This window comes from Falco peregrinus, chromosome 9, assembly GCF_023634155.1.
Source record: "Falco peregrinus isolate bFalPer1 chromosome 9, bFalPer1.pri, whole genome shotgun sequence".
NCBI lineage: Eukaryota > Metazoa > Chordata > Aves > Falconiformes > Falconidae > Falco > Falco peregrinus.
This window is the reverse complement of record NC_073729.1, coordinates 25361405-25382419: the sequence shown is the minus strand read 5'-3', so window position 1 is coordinate 25382419 and position 21015 is coordinate 25361405. Positions and strand designations below refer to the sequence as shown.

The window sequence follows — 21015 nt, the reverse complement described above, 5'->3', positions numbered from 1 at the left end:
CCTGGCGGCAGGAGAGGTGCATATAGTCCCTGGGTGGGGGTGAGCCGGGGGTGCCCTAGTGTGCCATAAAAGCAGTGTGCGGTGCATTGCGTCTCGTGTCAGTTAAAGCATCGGCAGTGGCTCGTCTCAGAAGTAGGTGCTTATGCTTAAAATACATTCCTTGGTTTAAGGGTAGGAGGGGGCACTGTGAATCTTGGGGGTTCATTAGCCTTTGCAAATAGAAATGTTTTATGAGAAATGAATAGTAATACTGCTGGTTCTCTGTCCCTGCCTTATTGTTGAAGGGAGAAAAAAGATTGGAGAAGTTAATTGCATTTGAAAGGTATCAGACATAAAAAAAATTGAAGTCGTCAGTCACTGAAGTGAGGAGGATGTTTCATTAGGAAGCCAAATTGCCCTTTATTGAGACTGACATCTGCAGGTACTTGCCTGGCAGTATCCATCAGCATTCAGCTGCGAGGCTCTGAGTAGAGCCAGCCCTCTCCTCGACGTATGGCCTGATCCTGTCCCTCTTCCCGTTCCACACCAACCCATTGTCTCACAAAATTCTGGAGACAAATGGAGTATCTTTAAATATTTGGAGACAGAAATCAGCCACCAGAGAGACCCTCACCAGCAAGGGCAGGGGTCGGAGCACCTCACCTCTGCTGATTCTCGCCTGGGTTTCTGCCAGCAGCCGAACCTCTGCACAGGGAAGATGAGTGGGGTTTGGCGCATCACCCCTGGGGGGCTGCCAGTCCCCCCGGGAAGGAAGGCAGCTTTCTCCTTGGTCACCGAAATGGTGCCAAAGAGACTGAATGAATGGGGTGGCTGGAGAAGAGCAGCAAGAACACACCGTGCCTGCCGGTACTGCCGGGGGGCACAGGGATGCTCCCTCAGCCGCAGCCTGCCGGGGTATCTGTGGGCAGTGTGCTCAGGCTGACACACACCCTGGGCAGGGAAGGGTCGGTACATACAAGTGATCTTGCAGGGTAAAAGCCAGGAAGCACCAAAAAAGCCCTTTTTCACGAATCCCTGGGCATCTCTTTTCAGCAGGCATCTCGCCCGTGCCAAGCTGGGGGTTGTGCTCACAGGGACAGCATTCAGGGCAAGTCAGGCATCTTCTATTTGTGTAACTGTGAAAGCCTAAATGCTCTGCCTGCCCGAGAGGAGAGCCCAGGCACAGCTATGCTGGATGCTGGCTATGGCACGTGGCAGCGGTCCGTGCCGGCAGCTGCCAACTGCCTGGAGACCTGCTTTTGTGGTTTGTACTGACCTCTCCTCGTTTCATGCAGTAGTGGACGTGGCACATGCTAAGACAATGGCAACACTGTCCAATAACTTCTATGTAAAAGTAGCTTTTGGCAAACAGGCTTCAGGAAAGCAAACGAAGGATGATTTCACCATCAAATTCTCTTCGACAGCATGCACCAAACAGAAACGTAATGTGTCAGTTCACTGTTGGGTAGCAAAGCCAGATGCTCCCTGTGCTCTGAATAAAAGGTGCTTCAATTTCTGTCTGCTTGTTCTGAAACCAGGTTTTAGTAGGGATTTAAAAATTTAAAAAAAAAAATAATTAAAGGCTAAATACTCGATTCTTGGCTATGAATATTTATGACAATATTGGACTTGCAAATCTAAGGTAATTTAAATGTCAAAACTGGTGTAAAGTCTTTCCTTTGCAGGATAAGTCAGAGAAAATTAATCTTGATTACAAATCATAACATTGGGAAATTAACATCTTAGGGCATCAATGATAAACACTTTTGTACATCCTCTTTTTAAGTCATGTATTTTACAAAGATGAGAATTAATTTTAATAAAAAAATAGCCCCTTAATTAACCAGTTAGGTAATTAACAGGGAAATCCTGGTTGCATTCATGACACTGTGATTATTTCATGTTGTTAAATCACCTGCTTTTCTGCAAGGACTCTTGCCTCTGTAACTCTTTGGAGAGGAACGGTTTCTGCCTGAGACTGAGTCTTGTGTCTGCAAAGCCTGCCTTAGGGATAAAAGCAATTTTCCAACTGAAATTCTTGCGCTTAAAAAGGAAATTTTAGTTAATCCCTAGCAAAGGCCAGTGTGCCAGCAACATCAGCTGCAAATGTCTCTGTGAGCAGAAGCTGATGTTGCCTTGAACAGGACCAGGAGTTACTGGGTACCTGCAGAGATTTAGCTCCTGACTCCTGCGTTGCAGAACTCAGGGTGTTGGAAGCTGATTTCTGCTCCGGCTTTTAGGTCAACACTTTCAGCCATTCATTCCTCCATGGACCCTTATGGTTTTGAGAAAGGTAAATCTGAAAAACAACTCTAGTGTTAACAGGCTGCAAATTTGAACTGCCACGGGGAAACAGCGGTTTTTCTAAACCTGCAATCAGAATCTTAATTTAAGGAACAGCAATTTATATCTTTGCAGGCAGCCGTGGTTCCATATAGAATCCAAGGAGTTAATTAACTCAGCACCTCAAGACTTGCCTCATCCATCAGACTTTTAGCCAATCTCAAATGCTGGCCAGATTCTTTGGGGTAAGGTCCAAAGGAAATTATAACAAAAGAAGCCCCACCACAGGCAAAACATCTTCCTCCTGCCAGTCATCTGGTGGCTGGATTATGCCTTACAGCAAAGTAGGTTACATAAAGACTGTATTCGGTAATGACTCCTCAGCAGCTACACCAGAAACAAATCTGACATTTGGCCTATTAGTCTCATTTTCAGTCTTATCCGATAGCATTAGTCCCGCATGTTCATTTTGCACTTTACCAAAAAAAAAAAAAAAAAAAAAAAAGAAAAGAAAATCAGTTAGTTTTGAGAAATGGAAATGCAATCAGGACTAGCCTTTGGCAGTAAAGCCCCATGACCTTGTATGTTTTGCCTTGGGATCATGCTCTGGCAGATAGTGCAGATTTGCAGTGAGGGTGGTCTTCTAGCCGCCCAGGTAGGCTTGGGACCTGCTGCTCAGTGGGACTTGAGCTGCTCAATGAATGCAGCAGCGCTTAATTAGCTGACAGAGACATTGTCACCATGGAAGGTGGGCTCTGATACCTGCTTCCCTCTCTACATCTACACTAGGATTTCTCTCTGCTATCAACTTTCCTAGCTCATCCCTTGAGCCAACGTGTACTTCCACACTGTCCCTGCTATATGTGTAACTCACCTGCTGATTTACCTTCATGGCTTTGTGAGGCAGCAGGTCAGCAGCCTGAAACCGGTAGATCCTCTGAGCTCCCTGGAGATGCCAGGTCTCTCTGCAGCCCCTCTGTTTGTCCATCTCCCTGGCAAAATAGCTTTTCTCCAAAAAGTGCCCACCCACACACACACACCCCTGCCACACACACCCCCCTCCTCAGGTTGACACCTGTAATTCTACAGTAAGAGCAGCAGAGTGCATAGTATTACTGTAAAAATATTGAATAGTCCTTTTTAAGTAGTCTGGAAGTCTGTGCATGAATAATCACCCTGGTTCCTCTTAGGGAGCTCATGGTTTCCCACACGGTAGTGTTTCAAGACCCAAGGTGATGTCTCCACAGCAGCCCTGAGTGCCCACTGCAGCACAGGTAGAGCCATCTCTGCCAGCTTTAATACCCCTGCTTCTGAAGGTGGTATTGGCTGTGGATGGAGATGTCCAAGACGACTGTGTCTACCTGGGAACCTCTTGCAGCAGCTACTGTTTTCTTTGGAAGCCCCACTAGCTCACCAATGGTCCCTCATGCCCTGCTGCAGCTCCAGTTCCCGGCTGGGCCAAGCCTGGTGTCCACCTTGCATGAAGAGAGTGACCTGTCTCAAAGCTGCAGGCGTGGAGATTGCTCACTCAAATGCAAATGCACAATTGCACCCAGTTCTCAAGCTCTTGAAAAAAATAGCTCCGAGCATCTCTAGTTATCATGCTTTCATTTTTGTCCCTTTCTGCGTTTATCTGAGCCATTTGTATTTCATCCTTACAACACAGAAAGGAAATACACACGTTGACTGATAATGAATGGGCTTTTTTTTCCACCCTCTGGAGAGATTTATTCCCTTTCCTCCTCCAGCTCTTCACATACTCAGCTTTCCACCTCTCCCTTGCTGTACACACCCTTAGCAATGGATTGAGTCAGCGAATGTACCGAGGAGCATGCAGTGCTGTGGAGAAACCAACAGCCACCCTCAGATCACATAGGCTGGGCTAAGAAAGCACCTAAAAATTATGGAGATTATTAAAGGTCCTTCCCGGAACGAGAGGCTGGTGAGGATGGAGGCTGTTCCACATGCAGCCAAGACTCCTTTGCAGCTGAGGATGCTGGGGATGCTGGGGCCAGGAGCAGGACCACACAGCAGCCACCATCCTGAGTAGGAGCCCTGAGAGGTCAAGGGGACACAGCTTCCTTCTGACCCCAGGAACGGTCCCTGGATTTGAGCACGGTGGCTGTGATGCACACAAATTCTCTGCTGGTCTATTTTTTTTCGATAATAGCCACTGAAGGTACCCTACAGGAAAATTATGTTATTCCAGCAGGAAGAGACCTGAAAAACCAGACTGTAATATAACAATGTAATGAGAGGTTTGGTGATTAAAGCTGCCCGACATGGGCAGACATACCGATGCACTCCCATTCATGCTGGGAACACGAGAGGACAAAGTTGTTCCCAGTTCACACTGTATTCCTACTTTTGTCCCGCTGGCATTCAGCTTGCAAACCAGGCGATGAAATGTGATTAATGGGGGCCCACAGCTCTTGTGGGAGGAAGGAAGGAAGACAAATCTGGGTTTGTGTTAGATTTATATCTTGCCCACAGCAAGAGTGAAAAAAGAACAGGATCTGGCCAGTGTAGAAGAGGTGCTTCATGAAATACAAATGTGCTTTCCTCCTTCAAAAATAGTAAACTGCAGGGAAGTGACTAAAATTTCTCAGGTTTAGTAAGATCATAAAGAACCTGAGACCTCCATGAATAGTCCCCTGATGATAAATCAGTAAAACAAGTCTATAAACAAAAATGTGCTGCTTGATTTGCCTTGGTCACGCTGCTGAAGCGCAGCAGAGGGAGATAATTTTAGTCTTCCTCATGACACTACCTAGTCAACGCTTCTCCTTGGTAGCTCATCCAATCATCCTGATTAAGAGATGTGCAGTTGGGTTTCTCAGAGTAGCAGGAGAGTGATTCAGAAGAGGTGAGCACACACTCGGCACTACTTGACCTTGCTTGTTTTTGAGAGGTCAGCTACATTTCCGAAGCAGAACATCTCGAAGGAGAGATGGAGATCTCTCCAGCCCACTTCAAAGCCTGATGAGAAGAGGGACAGGTACTACCTCCTGGGAAGGACTGCCTTGGAAATAGGGACTTCAAGAGGGTCTTACAACATTGACTTACTTGAGAGAAAGCTAAAACTTCACACGGCTAAACGTCACCGCTGTACCAAGGGGTTGATGTCCATCAGTTGTTAGACATAGGGTAGGTGCTGGGTGCTGCCCCTGGCTGTGGGGCATTGCTTTAGGCTGCAATTAATTTGTGTAAACTGGAAAAAAATAAAGACAAAAGATCTGCACTGCTACAGCTTGATAACGCGACTTGGGGAGGAACTGTAGTGTTTTCTCTGTAAGTTGAGGAATGTTCCAAACTTAAGCTTTAAAGTTCAGACCCCCAGAGAGATTGTTAGATTTTAATTGCTACCTTAATCAACACTTATTAGTGCTAACCAAATCTCCTCATGGAATTAAAATTCAACCCATTTGTCAACTATTAATTATTTTAAGCAGACAAGCTGTTATTTTACCAGCTATATTAATGTGACTTTTCAGCATATGTGAAATATTACAAATAACTTCAGAAAATTTGAAACATAATTCAACAGATAAATCATTCTTTGACGTGATCTCACCTGTCTCTCAGACACCTATAGCACCTCTTACCCACATCTGCCTCCACCTCATTTGGCAGAATGTGGAAAACAAGAATAGGGTCCAATGTTTTTTTATTCAATAAGAGAATAATTTGCTCTTTCCATATTTTATTTTTTTTAAATTAACTCTCCTTTGAATCCTTCTGTAGCGTGTGTGCCTCATGCATCAGGCTGAAGGCTCAGTTTATAGCAAAGTGTCTATCTTAAATCTTCAGTTTTATCCTGGGGGGATGGAGCTGATTTATTAATTACCCTGCACTCTCGCTCAAATGAGCATGTGCTTGCCTGCCACCCAGCTGCTGGTTGCATGCCCATTTTTTCCCCATGAAGAGCAGGAGAGGGGAGTCACTGCAGCTTTGCACACCCACGCTCTGGCCGCAGCCTGGGACTCCCCGTGCCTGGACCGAGCTCGGTTGCCAGCAGAAGACGGGAGCCCAGCACCCCTCTCCCGCTCAGCCCCCCTTGCCTGTGGTATTGCCACATGCCGAGTGTAAAACTGAATTTTGGTAGGCACCAGGTGAGCAGAGCAGACCCACATTTTTCTCTGTGGTGAGCCATCTACCAAGAGTGTAGGAAGCAAGCCGGCAAGCACCACTTGATTTAACTGTTTACTGCACTTTGCAGTTAGAAATCTTTGCTTGTTATACTCCCATGCTTGTGCTTCTGTTTTATTTTACTCCTGAAACATCGACTAGAAATCCCCACACTGGCCTGCTGCTTGTGACTTCATACCCATGCAGGCAGAACCCATCCATTTCAATTATCAAGGGTTAAATGACTCAGTATTACCAGAACAAGAAAAGCTGGGGGGTAACTGACTGTCACCGTGCTTTGATTCTTTTTTGATATCGTCTGCAAGAGAATATCCAAGTATAACAACCTCATTCATTACAACCACCATCCCAAACACGAACCAATGAAGTATGGAATAACAGGCAGATGTTAGAGAAGCAAGGATCCAGGGACTGGCTTGTAAAATCAGCTGCTGTGGTTTATTCGCATGATGACACAGCCCTAAGACACACGTGTAGCCTGCGCTGTCACCAAGGCTGCGGTGGCTGCTGCTCTTGCCCCCATCCCAGGCTGCAAAACCTGCACCGTGGGAGCAGCATCACGTGTGCCCAGCACTTGCAGCTGTGGCTAAGTGCACAGGGAAGAGGATGATTTTCTCAGTTTTGACAAGGACTTCATTAGCTACCCTTAACAGAGAGTGTCAGCGGCCATCAGGGGAAGCACCAAGCCATGGGGACACTTTCTCTGGATGAATGTCCACTGCCTGAGCCCCCACGGCTTGTGCAATGCCCATTGGAAAAGAAGAGAGGCAAAAGGATAGACACCAAAAAACTGCAAAATCTGGATTAGGATTACTCAGATGTCAGGAGCATTAGGCATTGTATGAACATTTATTAAATTATTTAGAGGACTGACAAGCAGCAGAACCGGGGAAAGCTAAATATATTGTGATAGGCGATGGGCAACATCCCTCTGGCGAAAACAAGTAGGAACCAAAATACCAGCAGATAGTGAGAACTGAAATCCAACTGCACTGGTAAATTATTTAAAGCATATTTCCAACCTGTCATTTGAAGCTGAAGTATTATTTCTTCTTCAGTAGAATATAGCTGCTGGGGAGGGCGAGGGGAAAATAGTAACAAAGACCTGCATGTTCAAAGGGAAAATCAGGAACATTATTCACTGAGTTTTTGTTCAACCAAAAATATTGCCCTAAATAGTGCTGTGGGTAACTAGATCTGAGGAGCAAAGCTGAGGCCAGTAAACTGACAGCATACAAATTGACTTCATCCTTGTTTGCAAGCAAAATTAGGTAAATTTAATCAATTTACCTTGTAGCTCAATGCACCCAATCGCAGGAAGCTAAGAAGGAGGATTTCCTGAAGGAGGAAGGGGGAAAGATTTGAAGCTTTCAGGTTAATGATGACGTGATGGAGGATCATCCCTGTCGCTCTGTCACTTCTTCCCTCTCCCTCAGCGGGTACGGGCAGGCAGCAATCCTCCCAGACCCAACCCCTTCCATTTCGGCTTCCACACATCCCTCTTGAATCAGTGGCAGGAGGCCCTGGATTAGCTGAAGTGAGATGTACAAGACTCCAAATCCATCATTTTCATCAAGTGCAATCCTAGTGAGGATATCGGGGGGAGGTGTGGTGGTGGAGGTGTGTGGGGGGGTGGGGGGGGCAGGGGTGGGGTTTTTTTGGCAGTTTATTTACTCTTCTGTTTTTCTAAATAAACATTCTTTTATCCTTCAGTTTTATCAAGTGATAAAGCTGAATATCCATGACATACAAGGAATTCTGCTACACACAGTGGTGAACCTTAAACCCTTCCCATTTGCCCATTCTCCAGTCCATTATTTCCAGGATTTCTTGCATTTCACAGCTTTTCTTTCCTTTTGGGAGCTGGAATCAGAAAAAGTATTTAGGTTAGAGACTGATGTCCAAAGATCAGGAAAAGAGGACATTTTATCTTGTGAATTGTTACAATGAAGAAGGTTCTCTGGCATTTAGCAAGGTAATGAGGAGGCTCTGAGGTCCCCGGGGAGTTTGATTCTTAGGTATTACCTTGTGTACAATTAGGAATTATAAGCTTTATATCAAATACTTATGGATGAATCATACCTTTTTGCTACTACTTACGATAAATCTGAAAATACTTCAGGCCACGGGATTGTAACTATGCATAGAAATGAGGTGAAATTATTTCTTCAGGTATCCAGTCAGGCTCAGAAATGCCACCATTATTCAGTGCCCTGACATCTTTGCCAATGCATCATGAGCAAGAGACCCATTTGAGGTGTTCTGCATCAGATGTTCTTTTTTATGAACAAATGTTTTCTCCATGGAGGGAGATTTATGAATGGCAAATTTGGTGGAATGTTTTTACCATAGAGATATGATGGATTTTTTTGTCAGTACGCAATTTATTTCCATCTGTTCTGTACATGATTAACTCCTGCAGAGATGTGATTAACTTAACTTCTTGAGATCATTAGCTGCTCTGCATTCCCATTATAGTTCATCAGTGTGGGACCACACACAGGCTTGAAAATGTTACACACTGGTTGCTCTTACTATCTTAATCTACACTGACCGGTCATTCTCTCATGATGGCCATGGATCTGAAAAGAGAAGGCATGTTACCAGGAAAACATAACTACTCTGGAGCAAATGCAAAATGCTAATGAAAACAGAGTTGAAGCAGATCCTCCTTCTGATCTCAACATTAGAGCTAAATTAAGCCTTTTGGAAGAGTTCATGCCTGGTGTTATCCAGCTGGACACAACATCAGACGCATCCAGCCAGCACAGAGAGGAGCACCGCTGGCCTGTGAGTGGGTCCTGTGCATTACCCTGTTGTACTGAACAAGTCCTGTTTTGCAGTAGGTTGCAGGTACTTGCACCTTGTAGATCTCGAAGTGCAGCACAGCCTGCAAACAGCGCATGCTGTCACCGTATGCGCTGTAGTAACATGAATTTTCTTCTGATATAAATATCTACCAACACAAACCCTGAAGCATCTTAATAGAAGTAAGCAGCCAGAGCTCATGCACAAGTCTTTTGCATTGTCCTCTGAGTTGTCTTTCCAGGGATTTTCCTTTAGCAAATAAGGCCAGTAAATGGATGTGTCGGTAAGAGATGCTCACATGCCCCTTGCCATATAATTAATTGAGTACCAGTCCCACTGACATCAATGGCTGCAGGGCAGTAGCATCATGGGGACAGGACCTAGTCTGGGCGCTTGGGACCAACCATCAGCTCCATCTGATAGCTTATATTTAGACTTGTCTGCTCTCTTTCTTCACCTAAGCAGCAGTACATGCTGTCCCCTATTCCCAGACCCCATCCAAAACAAGAAAACTGGGATTCCTGCAGAGGTCTGAGATACTCAGGTTTGACCAAGTGAAGCTCCTGTGGCTGATTCCAGCTGAGGTCAGCAAAACCTGCTGAGTTATTTTATCAGAGATGGGTTGGGCAGGCTGTGCTTGCATTTGAGGCTTTTCTTTGTTCTCTTTCCCCCCAAATGACATGCATTTGATGTCCTGCTCATCTCCGTGTTTAGATCAGGCTCGTACCCACATCACCGCCCCAACTCCCAGGGTTTCGCCAGCCCCATCCCCCCCCAGCTGTGTCCTGGCTTCAGGGTTCGCCTCCATAATTCATAGCTGATCGTAACATGTTGGCGTCAGATACGTGTGCCTGTGAGCAATATTTCACATCATTGTAACCTTTATTTGAAATATCTGGGTTTGATATTTAACACTTTTGAAAGGGCCTCGCTGGGGCAGAGTGAAGGGGCTCCTCAATCTCTTGGTCTGCACGTGGAGCTCCCAGAGCTGAGCAGGGGAGCTCTTTGGGGGGATCAGAGCAACTCACATGATCACACACTGTTACCTTGGATAAGATGTATGGAATCCATACTCACCTATAGGTGGGTAGAAGAGGTACAGGTGTGATAAAAACCAGAGGCTTTTGTGACTATTTCTCAGAATTTTATAAAGAGGAAAGTAGTTGGGTTTTGATAGCTTTGATTATCCGTTAAGCTAATGATGGGATGTAATCTCCCATCACCTGGATCTACATCAGATATTTACATACTGTTCATGGTTGCGAGGCAGGGGGAGGGTCACCCCTCTGAATGGGAAGGCAGTGTGGTTTGTGTCGTGCTGCCTGGTGGTGCAAGGGGACCCTGCAGGGATGCAGAATCCGACCGTACCCACATGCAGCCACCAAATGAGCCTGCACAGGGCACCCAGTGCTACCCACCCACGCCACCAGACAGCCTCCATCCAAGGGTGACAGCTGTGTCACACCCTGCCACACTTGTCATGGTAGCTTGAGGCAGCAGCCACCAGAAATAAAACGTGGCAGGCAAACCTGCGTGAGTGAAAACTGGCGATACATAAAGATCAAACTCCTGCTCAAGTGTGCTGTTAGACCTCCAGATCTACATACAGGCTTCAGCACTCGTCCCTATTCATATTCATCCAGGATTTGTGTTCCCACACCAGGATGCCCTTATCCAAGGTAAGGACGGGTACCTATATCCTGCAGTACAGGTTCCCACTAGTTTTGGGTACCCACTCACATGTTTCAGAACCCGTAGTTTATTCTCCCACTTCCATGCTCTTCTACACTTCGTCCTTGAATCTGCAGACTTAATTTAGATATCTATTAAATGAATGATCAGAGAAAGGAAAGATTGGAAAGAATTTCTACTAAAATCTAGTGTTAATACACTCTGAAATAAATAGAATTCCTCAAAAATTTCCTGAAGGACTGAGTTCCCTCCCTAGGTTGCAGTTTTTCAGCATCCACACTCTTCCCTGTACCAGGTACTGGCTACAAAAGCAGTTGTTATTTTCTTCCATGACTCACAAATGCAGACCTCTCTTGTCCTGCTGTATCTAAGGAATGGCATTTAGCTGATAACGGTGAGATACTTGGCATGGCAATCTGGAATGCAATGCAAAGACAGGGCTTAATTAGATGGTGATTTATTTACTAGGGGGAAAAAATACCCTTTGGATTTTTGATCAGATACATCCTGTGAGCATCAAACGTGGGTGCCATTGCCAAATGCTGCCCTTGGCATGCCAGCGCCGTGTGCCTTTCCCTTTCCTGCTTTGTCTTCCACAGATTGCTGTATCCAGGAGCGTGGCACTGTGCTTATTAAAGGCTGAAAATGATCCACCGAGTGGTTAAAAAAATGCTAATTCTGGACGCTGAATGAGATAACTGGTAATTTTGTAAAGTACATTTAGTCAAATAAGATTTTTTGGCAGCCGAATGTTGATGTAGCAGAATGTGTGCTTTTCTGATTGACATATGCTAACAATACTGCCTCCACAGTCAGGGGGAGGATAATTTACTTTTCATTTCCATTGGAAATGAGGTGAACCAGAATGTGGTAGATAGTTAAATCCCAGCTATGTGATTTAATTGATTTGCTTAAAACCACAAATCAAACGATGCCCTGCATCCTCAGTCCTCTCCATCATCAGTTCCAGGAAACCGGCAAAGACAAATCTCTGAAGGTAGTTTTTGGGTTTCTCAACCATTTCCCCAGGCACGTCCTCAAGGAGTGGCTGCACCAGAGGAGAATCTCTGCACTGGGAATCCTCCCCAGCAGAAAAGGGAAAGGCTGACAGCCATTTCGTAGCATTTCCTAGCCGGCAAGCAGGTGTGCTGGTGGGAAATGAAGTATGAGAGAAGCTTAGTCAGTCCAGGTGAGGTTTTACCAGCTCACCATCGTCCACACATCTGTTTCAATTGTCACATCCTTGAAGAAGAAGGAGGAAAAATTGCTGTGAGCATCCCAGCTCACTGCTGGAAGGCGCCATGTCTCCGGAGACATGGCGCTGAGGGAGACCAAGAAATCAGCTCTGCTGTCACCTCGTTTATCAGGCAACAGGGAACATCTCCAGTCTCTGCCACAAAATTGCTGTCATAACTCAGGGCTAAAATTATCCCAAAATCTTAGCTGCCCTCCATGTCTGCTCTGGGGGTCTTGCTCCTGCTGGCAGGGGATCCTGGCTGCTGCTTGGCGGGATGCACCCGTGGGTGCACCACATGCTGCTGCTGCTGTGACCGGCATTTCACACTTCATGGGCTTTGTGGGACTTTTATTTACTTATTCAGAAAAAATGCCTGAGGGAAAACACAAGATGCATGTTCAAAAATCATTTACTATCTCGGTAACGGAATTTTTTCTCATCAAAACTCTTTCAACAAAAATATTATGAGTAGTTCTGGTCTTGGCTTTTTTTTATTATAAATACTTCAGTGAAGATGTTTGACTTGCTACTGTATCTCCAGGAAGAGCCTTTAGCTTAATTTTTCACTTTTAACCACTTAAGTGCTCCAAGACCTCATAAAGCATCTACAAACACTCGTTAGCAGTTCTGTACCCCTTCAAAGCCATGTGCTGATGGACCATGAGGACAGCCAGCTGTAGGTGGCTCAGGTGACAGAGCTTTGCTGGGAGCCAAGGTGACCTGTAAACGCCTGTGACAGATGTAGCATTTCCCCTCCTCCTCTTCAGACACATACAAGACAAAAGTCTGGGCTTGTAGGAGGGATGGAAAAAACATCTTCTTCCAAAGTGGCCTTTGAATCTGTGTTCCTCCAGAGCACAAAAGAATAAACCTTTGTAAAACTTCTGATTTATAGGACTCATGTAAACACTCTGGGGAGTCCCTATGTGAAGTTACGTGCTCGTCTGCTCCATCCCCGTTGCAAGCAAGCTGATGTCTGCTTGCGGTGGGAACCCAGGGAACCCACGGGAGCCAAATAATTTGGGGGACAACTTGGGGTCAGCATGAAGCTCAACAGAGCCAGGGCAGCAGTTTTCCATGCAAAAGATGTAGGAAGAGTCACAAACCCAAGAACTGGCTTCTGCTTTTGTGTCACTTGATTTTTCTGGTCCCTTCCCCCGTGTCTCTCCCACGCTTCTGTTTGGAAGGAAGCAAACTCACAGCGTGCTGAATTCTCTAGTCTCGCGCAAAGTCTGATTTTTGTTGAGCTGACTGAGAGGCTGATAGCTGCATTTTTTTTCCCTTCCAGAAGTGTGATTTCATTTCCATAAATTTCCATTTGCTTTTTCAGGAGCTTATGAAGCCCCATCCCCAGGTTTGCTCTGTCTTCTGTGTCTTGCAAAACCCTGTGTAATTCTAATGCTTCATGTTTTGGCTGGAATTAAAGTCACCTTTGACAATAGAGGGCTAAGAAAATACTGGAATGAAAAATACATCATCGTTAGAGAGCCAGGGAGGCTCAGCGCCTGGACAAGGCAGGACCCCCCGACCACCAAGATGGGGCTGTGAAGGTCAGTGTCACCACCCTGGGGGCCGTGAAGGTGGTGTACCTCCGAGGACAGGGTGTCACGATGGGTGTCTCTGCATGTCTTTGCATCCACCAAGTGCCCAGATAACTCCAGCATGTCTTCATGGGCACAGGGTCTAGGCAGAGCCAGGAGCTCACCCTCAGGTGGCATCCAGGTCGTCACCATCCTGCGCAGTGCAGCTGGAGAAGGGCAATCTGTGTCTCTGAGTGCCACTGCTCAGGCGGTGCTGGAAGGGCAGGTTGTTGTTCTGTATGAGGCAAAACAGGATTTGGTCCTGAGGACTAATCCCATCCCACAGATGCTGCCAGCCTGGTGCTTGGATGGCGTTTAGGACTGCAGTGATTACAGGAGCAGCGAGCAGCACATGGAAGTGGGTTAGTGTTTCATTCTCTCGTACCAGTGACAAACATTGTAGTATTGGATTTTCCTTTTTTTTTTCATGAGGATTTAGCACACAGGCACAGGATTTGTGGTGTTGGGTTTTTTTTACACTAGAGAGCAGGCAGTGCTAAGCCTTTCCATGCACAGCTTTGTGGCCCTGCACCGTGCTCATTCTGCACGTCTTTGTCCACCGTGGTGCTGAGCAGAGACCTCGCATCTGGTGGGTTTACACTGATGCAAACACATCAGTTTTAAAGGAGAGGAGAATCAGACTGAACTGTGCTTGGTGACAGCAGAGCTGAGGCTAAACCACTCCGCTCATGCATCCAAACAACCCTGAATACAGAATTAGTTTAGATCTGCTGTCACACAAGCTGTCCTGTCCGTGGTGAGCCAACATAAAGCCTGAGGCTTTCAGGTCAGAAATGAACCTGGACACTGTCTAAATCCTCCTTCCCAGGGCCAGCATGATCTGTAAAGGTGTATAAGGACCTAAAGGCTCCCATAGATGTTCACTGACAGCCGGAGCCACTTTAGTCCCACTGCTATTAGGAGTTGCAGTGCTGTAAAAAAATCCCATTAAACACTTCTACAAGTCTTCCTGCTCCTGAAGACCTTTGAATATGTAGTCCTGGGATCCCTGGGATCCTGGGATCCCAGACCAGCTCCTCTTGAAGCTGGTGGGAAACTTTCCACCGGCTCTGAAGAGGTGTTTGAGGCATCAGCTCCAGCAGTGTGTAAAGTCACCTGGAAATGAAGTGTTACTGCCCTGAGGTGCAGTGTGCCGGGCTGCAGAGCCAGCAAGCAGCTTGCCAGGAGAAACACTGAGTACAGGGGGGCTTGCAGCAGGGGGGAATAGCTTTTCTAGCCTTTATGCTTCTTGAGAGTTTGTGTTTGCAAATAATTCTTGCCACAAATTAAAAGCTTCTGCTTCTGGGGAAAATATTGATTTTTATTTTTTTTTAAACTATATGAGAGTTTCAGTATAAATCAAGACATGGAAAAAAATCTTTAAATATAGCCTTTCACAGAAAGCATGCAATTTTTGCACTCTTACCATAACTATTTATAAAAAGGAAAATCAATGCTATTCTAGACAATTTCCAAAGCTCTTTAAAGACTTTACTATACAATTATGGAATGAATCAAGGCTTTAAAGAAAGCTCAGAAAATACTTTTTGAGTTCTGCGTCATTATATTAGGCAAGACTGATTTATAGCTAGGGCAAAGGTTTTGAATGAAAGCAAATAAACTCTGAAGCTCAGGTGACAGTGTGAAGCATTTCCAGAGTTAAGTGTTTCTGATGTTGTGCAAGCATCGTTCAGCAGTGGGAAAGCAGCGCAGTCAGCCCTAAAGCCACAGAAATGGGGGTGGGGGGTGGGTGAGGATCTACAGGGCTGGTTTCTTAATCTGACCTGGTAAATCTGAGCAAGTCATTTCACCCCTGTGTCTGTAGGTTCAGCCCAGCTGCATCGTGAGGTTAAATAAATGAAGTAGGTTCTTTACAAACACAGATTAGTCTCTCAGTGAAACTGTGTCATTTTGTACTAGCTGAGAATTTGGTCCCTGCTGCTTAATGATCTTTCTTAGCATCTGGAGGAAACTTCAAAAGATAACTCTTCTTTACGTGAAGGAGGCTGTGAGATCCTTTAGAAGCTTAGAAAACTGCTACGTATTTAACAAAATGGCTTGTAATGGCAGGATATATCTAGGAATTTCCTCAGTCCACGGAGGAGCTCTATTATTATTATTACCAGCATCAACCAGAGATGATGTTCTCACCATGTGGATTGCGAGAGACGAAACCCAGCTGGTACTTTAGCTAAACACATTGAGCTCTGAAGTGCAAAGCTGTATTGAGACTTGATCCATCTAAAGAAAACTTTGGCAACACCACCACTGCCTGTCTTCACCAAAAGAGGAGTTGTATCTTCCTCAATTTTATGAACAAAGAAACTTAAGTGCTTCTGATTGCCAGTGCACCTGCTCCCCATATGCTTATGGGCTTCTTATTTCTTTCTTTTATGGATCCCCTGTAGCATCTTGGGGGTGTGGGTGGATTCTTTCTCCGCCTTTCCATTCATCTCTGGCATTTCTGACCCCTCCCAGAGCAAAAAGAGCACACGTACTGGGTGTACAGCAAAGGCTTGGACACTGAGGCGATGGTCCTGCGTGGGGGGTGGGGGGAGAGGGGATGTCTCCATCCGAGCAGACGCAGCACCCATTTGTCAGCGAGGCTTCCCTGGTTTTGCAGCCTGCAGAGGGACGTGGGGTTGGCTTCTGTGTTTTAGAGCACTGAGGTGCAAGACATCTGGCTGTCTGGGGAAGAAGTTAGAAGTACACCACAGGGCAAAGTTCCCTACTGGGTTTAGTAATTTAATCTTTTCAGCATTTTATCGCTTTTAAAAAAACTGCTTCCGCAGTGATTTGCTGTGCACAGTTTAATCCTTGTTAATATTTTGAAATTTGAAAAACGTAAGGGGCTTTTGATTTGTCCCACGCTCATCAGAGTGATGTGCTGAGCCACCTCCTCAGCTGCAGAGCGGAGGGGACAAGCCCCACAGGCACCCAGCCCCTCCGTGCTAGCATGGCAGCTCACCATCCCACCTTTTTCTAGCAGCCTTGCTGCAGACATGCAGGAAAATCCCACACATGCCTCTATTTCCCTGGGCTGCTGTTAAGCTCAGCTCCGGCGGGGTTTCTAGACAGCCCATAAAGCTCTCACAAAGCCTTCCTGCATTTATTTGACACAAACAGTGACTTCCACTTGATTCAATCACTGCTTAATTTGATCCTCCATTTAATTTTATCAAAACTGTAGTAATCAAATAATTTGGACTAAAAACGTTACAACTTCCACTTGTTTATTCCGATCAATTTTAATCCTTTAAGGCACAGGGTTTATTGGATAATTTCGCTATGAGATAACAAAACGCTGTCATTAAATCTGCAAGGAAAGGACAGAATACAAAAAAGAAAGTTAAAAAGATCCCAAGGAGTGCTCATAGTAATGAAAGAAATACAATAACATACTGTTATTTAGAAGTTACGCTATGCACAACGAAAGCTAAGAAGCATCCTGCCGTTTGCGAGATGGAAAGATCAATGGCATGTTTCAGTCGAGACATTTCTGGCAATGAATTGCACTGAAAGGGGGAAGATAACATAACTGGATGTGTATTCATTTTCTGTTTTTGAGTGTTGACCACATGAAGGAATGTATGCCAGTGGTGGTTGAGTTTTCCCTCTGTGCAATAAGCCTTCAAAAGCCAAAGCCAGCAGAGTAAGAGGAGGGGAAAGCTTTCCACTGCAGGCTGTTTCTCTGTTGCTTTGAGAAATAAAACACAATCTCCTGCTCCACTGATTGTTCTCACCCCTTGACTGTGCCGCGTCTCTCCCCTGCAGGCCAACACTTTCATCTCCTTCGTGTTCCCCATGGTCGTCATTTCTGTGCTCAACACCATCATCGCCAACCAGCTGATGGTGATGTTCAAGCAAGCTGCCCAGGAAAACCAGGTCTGCACCATCGGCGGGCAGCAGACAATGCTCAGCATGTCCATGGAGCCCAGCCGCGTGCAAGCCTTGAAGCACGGCGTCAGGGTCCTACGTAAGTACTGACATACTTTGGCGTGGAACTGGCTAGAGGTGTCTAAGTAAATGTTATTTGAAGAGTAATAGGTTGAAACTGGTAAATATTTTCACCCAAAACATATTTTAAATGAAAATTAGGTCTTTTTACAAATCCAGATTGCCCCTAAACACTTTGATGTTTATCAAAAGTCCCCAGTTCTTGTCTCAAAGCCCCAGACTGCAGAAAATAAATGTGTTTGTTCTCTCAGTCTCTTTCATTCTTCATCTTTTTCTGGCTGAGTTATGAAGAGTTTTCTAGGGAATTCTATCCTCTATTTTCCACTATTTTCTTTTTCTCCCAGAGTCACTTTTCTGAGTCCTAACCTCCCCTTAAAGGATTTTTTGTAATAACCATATAGAGCAAGGAAGGTAGAATTATTATTTAATTAATTGTGCTCAATGAGGGAGAAGTTGAGAAAAAAAATAAAATTTAAATATATTTCATGTTCTGTGAAACAGAAACAACTTGATAACATCAAGCTTTCCTGTTTCTTCTGTTCCTGGCCAGCTCCAGCCTGAACACCTCTCTTTCAGCTGCGGTGGGATTTAGGCTTGATGTAGTTTTAAACCCAAACTTATCTGATGGGTTGAAGAGGTCAGCTAGAGTGAGCACAGAGCACAAGGTCTGCAGCCCCACTGGCGTTGCCCATGGTAAATCAGATGTGCAAATTCCTCTCAGATGTTAGAGACTTTGGAAACCATGGTGGTGCTTTCCTTCCCCTGCTCCCATGGCAGAAGCAGGAGCTGCTCTGAAGGTGCTCTCTGCTCCATCAGAGCTGTGTGGAAAATCAGTTTTCCTCTAAAGATACACATATAGGAGAAAAGTTTGTCACTATCAATCACAGCTTTAAGTCAGATTTCAATTTTCCTCCCTCTCTTAAAAAAAAAAAAAAGCAACAGCCGAATGACTCAGATGAAAAAAATACCTATTTCTTGTAAATTCAGACTCTTCCTAGTGTATCCTCAGCAAAACTGAGTTGATAGCAAACCCTTCCTCACGTAGTCCCATACACCCGATGCTCTATATCTCGCTGCACAGGTGAAAGGCTGAAGCGAAAGTTGCAGGGCGGCCGCCGTGCTGCCTGCAGGAACCAGTGCCCTCGGCTCTGGGCAAGGGGGCTCCAGTCTGTTGCCTTTCCTGGGGGCCAGGTACCTCACGATGAGCTCAGCATCGCTCCCAAGGACCGTGCATCCTTCCATGACTTGCACTTTACCTTGTCCCACCAGCTATTGCACCCCATGTTTTGCAGACTGTGACCCACCTAATCACAATATCCAAAGAGACGTTTGTCCCAAACCAAATAAGTATGCAGCAGAATTTTTTTTAAAAAATACGCTGCTTATTATATGATATTTAACCAAGTTCTGCAGCCCTTTGCAGGCTGGCTATCTAAACATATTTCAGATAAATTCCCAAGCCCTGTTCTGGAAAATACCATCATCTATATTTCACACATATTCGCTCATGCAGTGTCTCAAACAACTTTGATAGCTGGGAGCACAACTGGCCATTTATGAACTGCTCAGGATAAATATTTGTAACTTCATGGAAAAACTAGACAGAACTGTGATCTCCGTGGATGAAGACAGAGGCGCATTTTTTTATTATTCTTCCAAACAATCACAGTCAGAGTAATCACAAATAATCCTTTCCCTTTGCCTTAGCTTGTTGAGATGTAAAGCTAAAGAACAGACCTGCTCACACACAGAGACTCACTGAAAAAGCAAAACTAGCCCAGCATTTTAATGATTTAGTCAACAGCAAGTTAAGCCTTGCATATATTGTTTTATTCCTTTTCTTTTTCTGCAAAGCTTTAGTTCAGACAAAGGTTGAATAAAAGATCCTGCACCCAGGCATTGAGCTGTACTGCAAAATACTGGATGGCTTAATTAAATAAGCTGAGGAAAAGACCAAAGAATCTGGTAGCTTAAACTGACAGATGATAAAGCAAAAGGTCTTCAAAAATAGTACCCAGAATAATCTAACAAAGGCTGCTGGTGCTGATTTTAAACTGTGAGGGTCCTTGTGCACATTAGATGGTGAGAATTTGTTAGCAGAAAGCTTTCTGACCGGTGCTTTTCATGGCAAAGCTTAGCTGATGGCTGAAGGGCTTTGGCCAAGGCCACATTTTCAATAGGAACAGAAATCCCTAGAGAAGGCACCAAGAACCTCCGTGAGATTTTTCCAGCCGTTTTCCACGCGGGATACATCCCGGCAGCACGTTATGCCCACGCCATAGCCAAGCTGCCACGTGTACCCCAGCTTGGAACACCACGCTGGGAAATGCCTACTGAGGGAAAGGAGAGAAAAACCCAGAAGACATGAAATTCCCTGTAAGATCTTGTTGGGCCATGTCTGTGTGCTGTGCCTGCACCCCGAATAGCCATCACCCACAGGGGGGTGAGCGAGCGTTGCTCCCGTGCCGAGCCTGCGAGGACCTGTGCCAGTCACTCGGTTCCTTGCTGTCCTTCTGTTTCTTAACGCTTCTGCCTTCTGCCATGAAGTGAGAAGCGCCTTTTCTCACTTGTGCTACAACATCTCACACCTCTCTCTCTCCTTTTAGTATTAGATTCTCTTTTAACATCAAGAAGAAGGAACCCTCCTTGAATAATAAGAGACCTAAATTTCCACCTGCCATTCCACGGGCATTGCTTGGTGGTGGTGGGAGAGCACCCCTCACCCACAGGTCCATCTTTCTTCCCAGGCACTGAGAAGCAGCCCCTCTTCCTCTGAACAATAAGCTTAATTTTCTTCTTCTTCTCCAGCAAATTTTTGCTTTTGTTATGTACTGCAAAAGCTGAGAAAAAGTTAGCAAAAGTGAGGGCTTCAGTCTGGAGCCTGCAGTGGTGCAGGAGGGGATCAGACGTGGCGCCCCACAGGCAGCGATGCACAGATATTACAGCTCAGGCTGAAAGCACTGCTTGGCCAAAATATCTTCTCAAAAGGGGACGGTTTTGTGACATGGACTAGCCGTCCCCATCAATACACCAGCCTGCAGCCCGTTATTAGCGCACCTCTCCGGTGCCACCCCAGCAGCAGGACTGAGCTCCCTTCCCTGCTGGGAAGGCAATGAGAGAGCGGCCGCTTGCTCCTTTTCTGGACTGGGGAAGACCCAGCAAATAAGAAATCCACCATCAGTATTGGCTGTGATTCACCACATCATACAGAAAGGCTTTTTTTTTCTGGCAAGTGTGTGAAATCCTGCTTCTTTTCATTTTTTTCAGATGCACTTGATTACTGGAGGTGCTTGACTCGCATTTACTTTTGTCACCTGTTCCTCACAACTT

General features: G+C 45.5%; 1 protein-coding gene across 1 annotated transcript in view; it reads left to right on the top strand.

Moving 5' to 3' along the window:
- The window catches only part of NTSR1 (neurotensin receptor 1), a 64829-nt gene that overhangs the window by 27574 nt on the left and 16240 nt on the right, over positions 1 to 21015 (top strand). The window contains exon 2 of the mRNA XM_005243799.3: positions 17503 to 17704. Coding sequence (XP_005243856.2) covers positions 17503 to 17704 — 202 coding nt within the window. The remainder of the gene's footprint in view (positions 1 to 17502; positions 17705 to 21015) is intronic.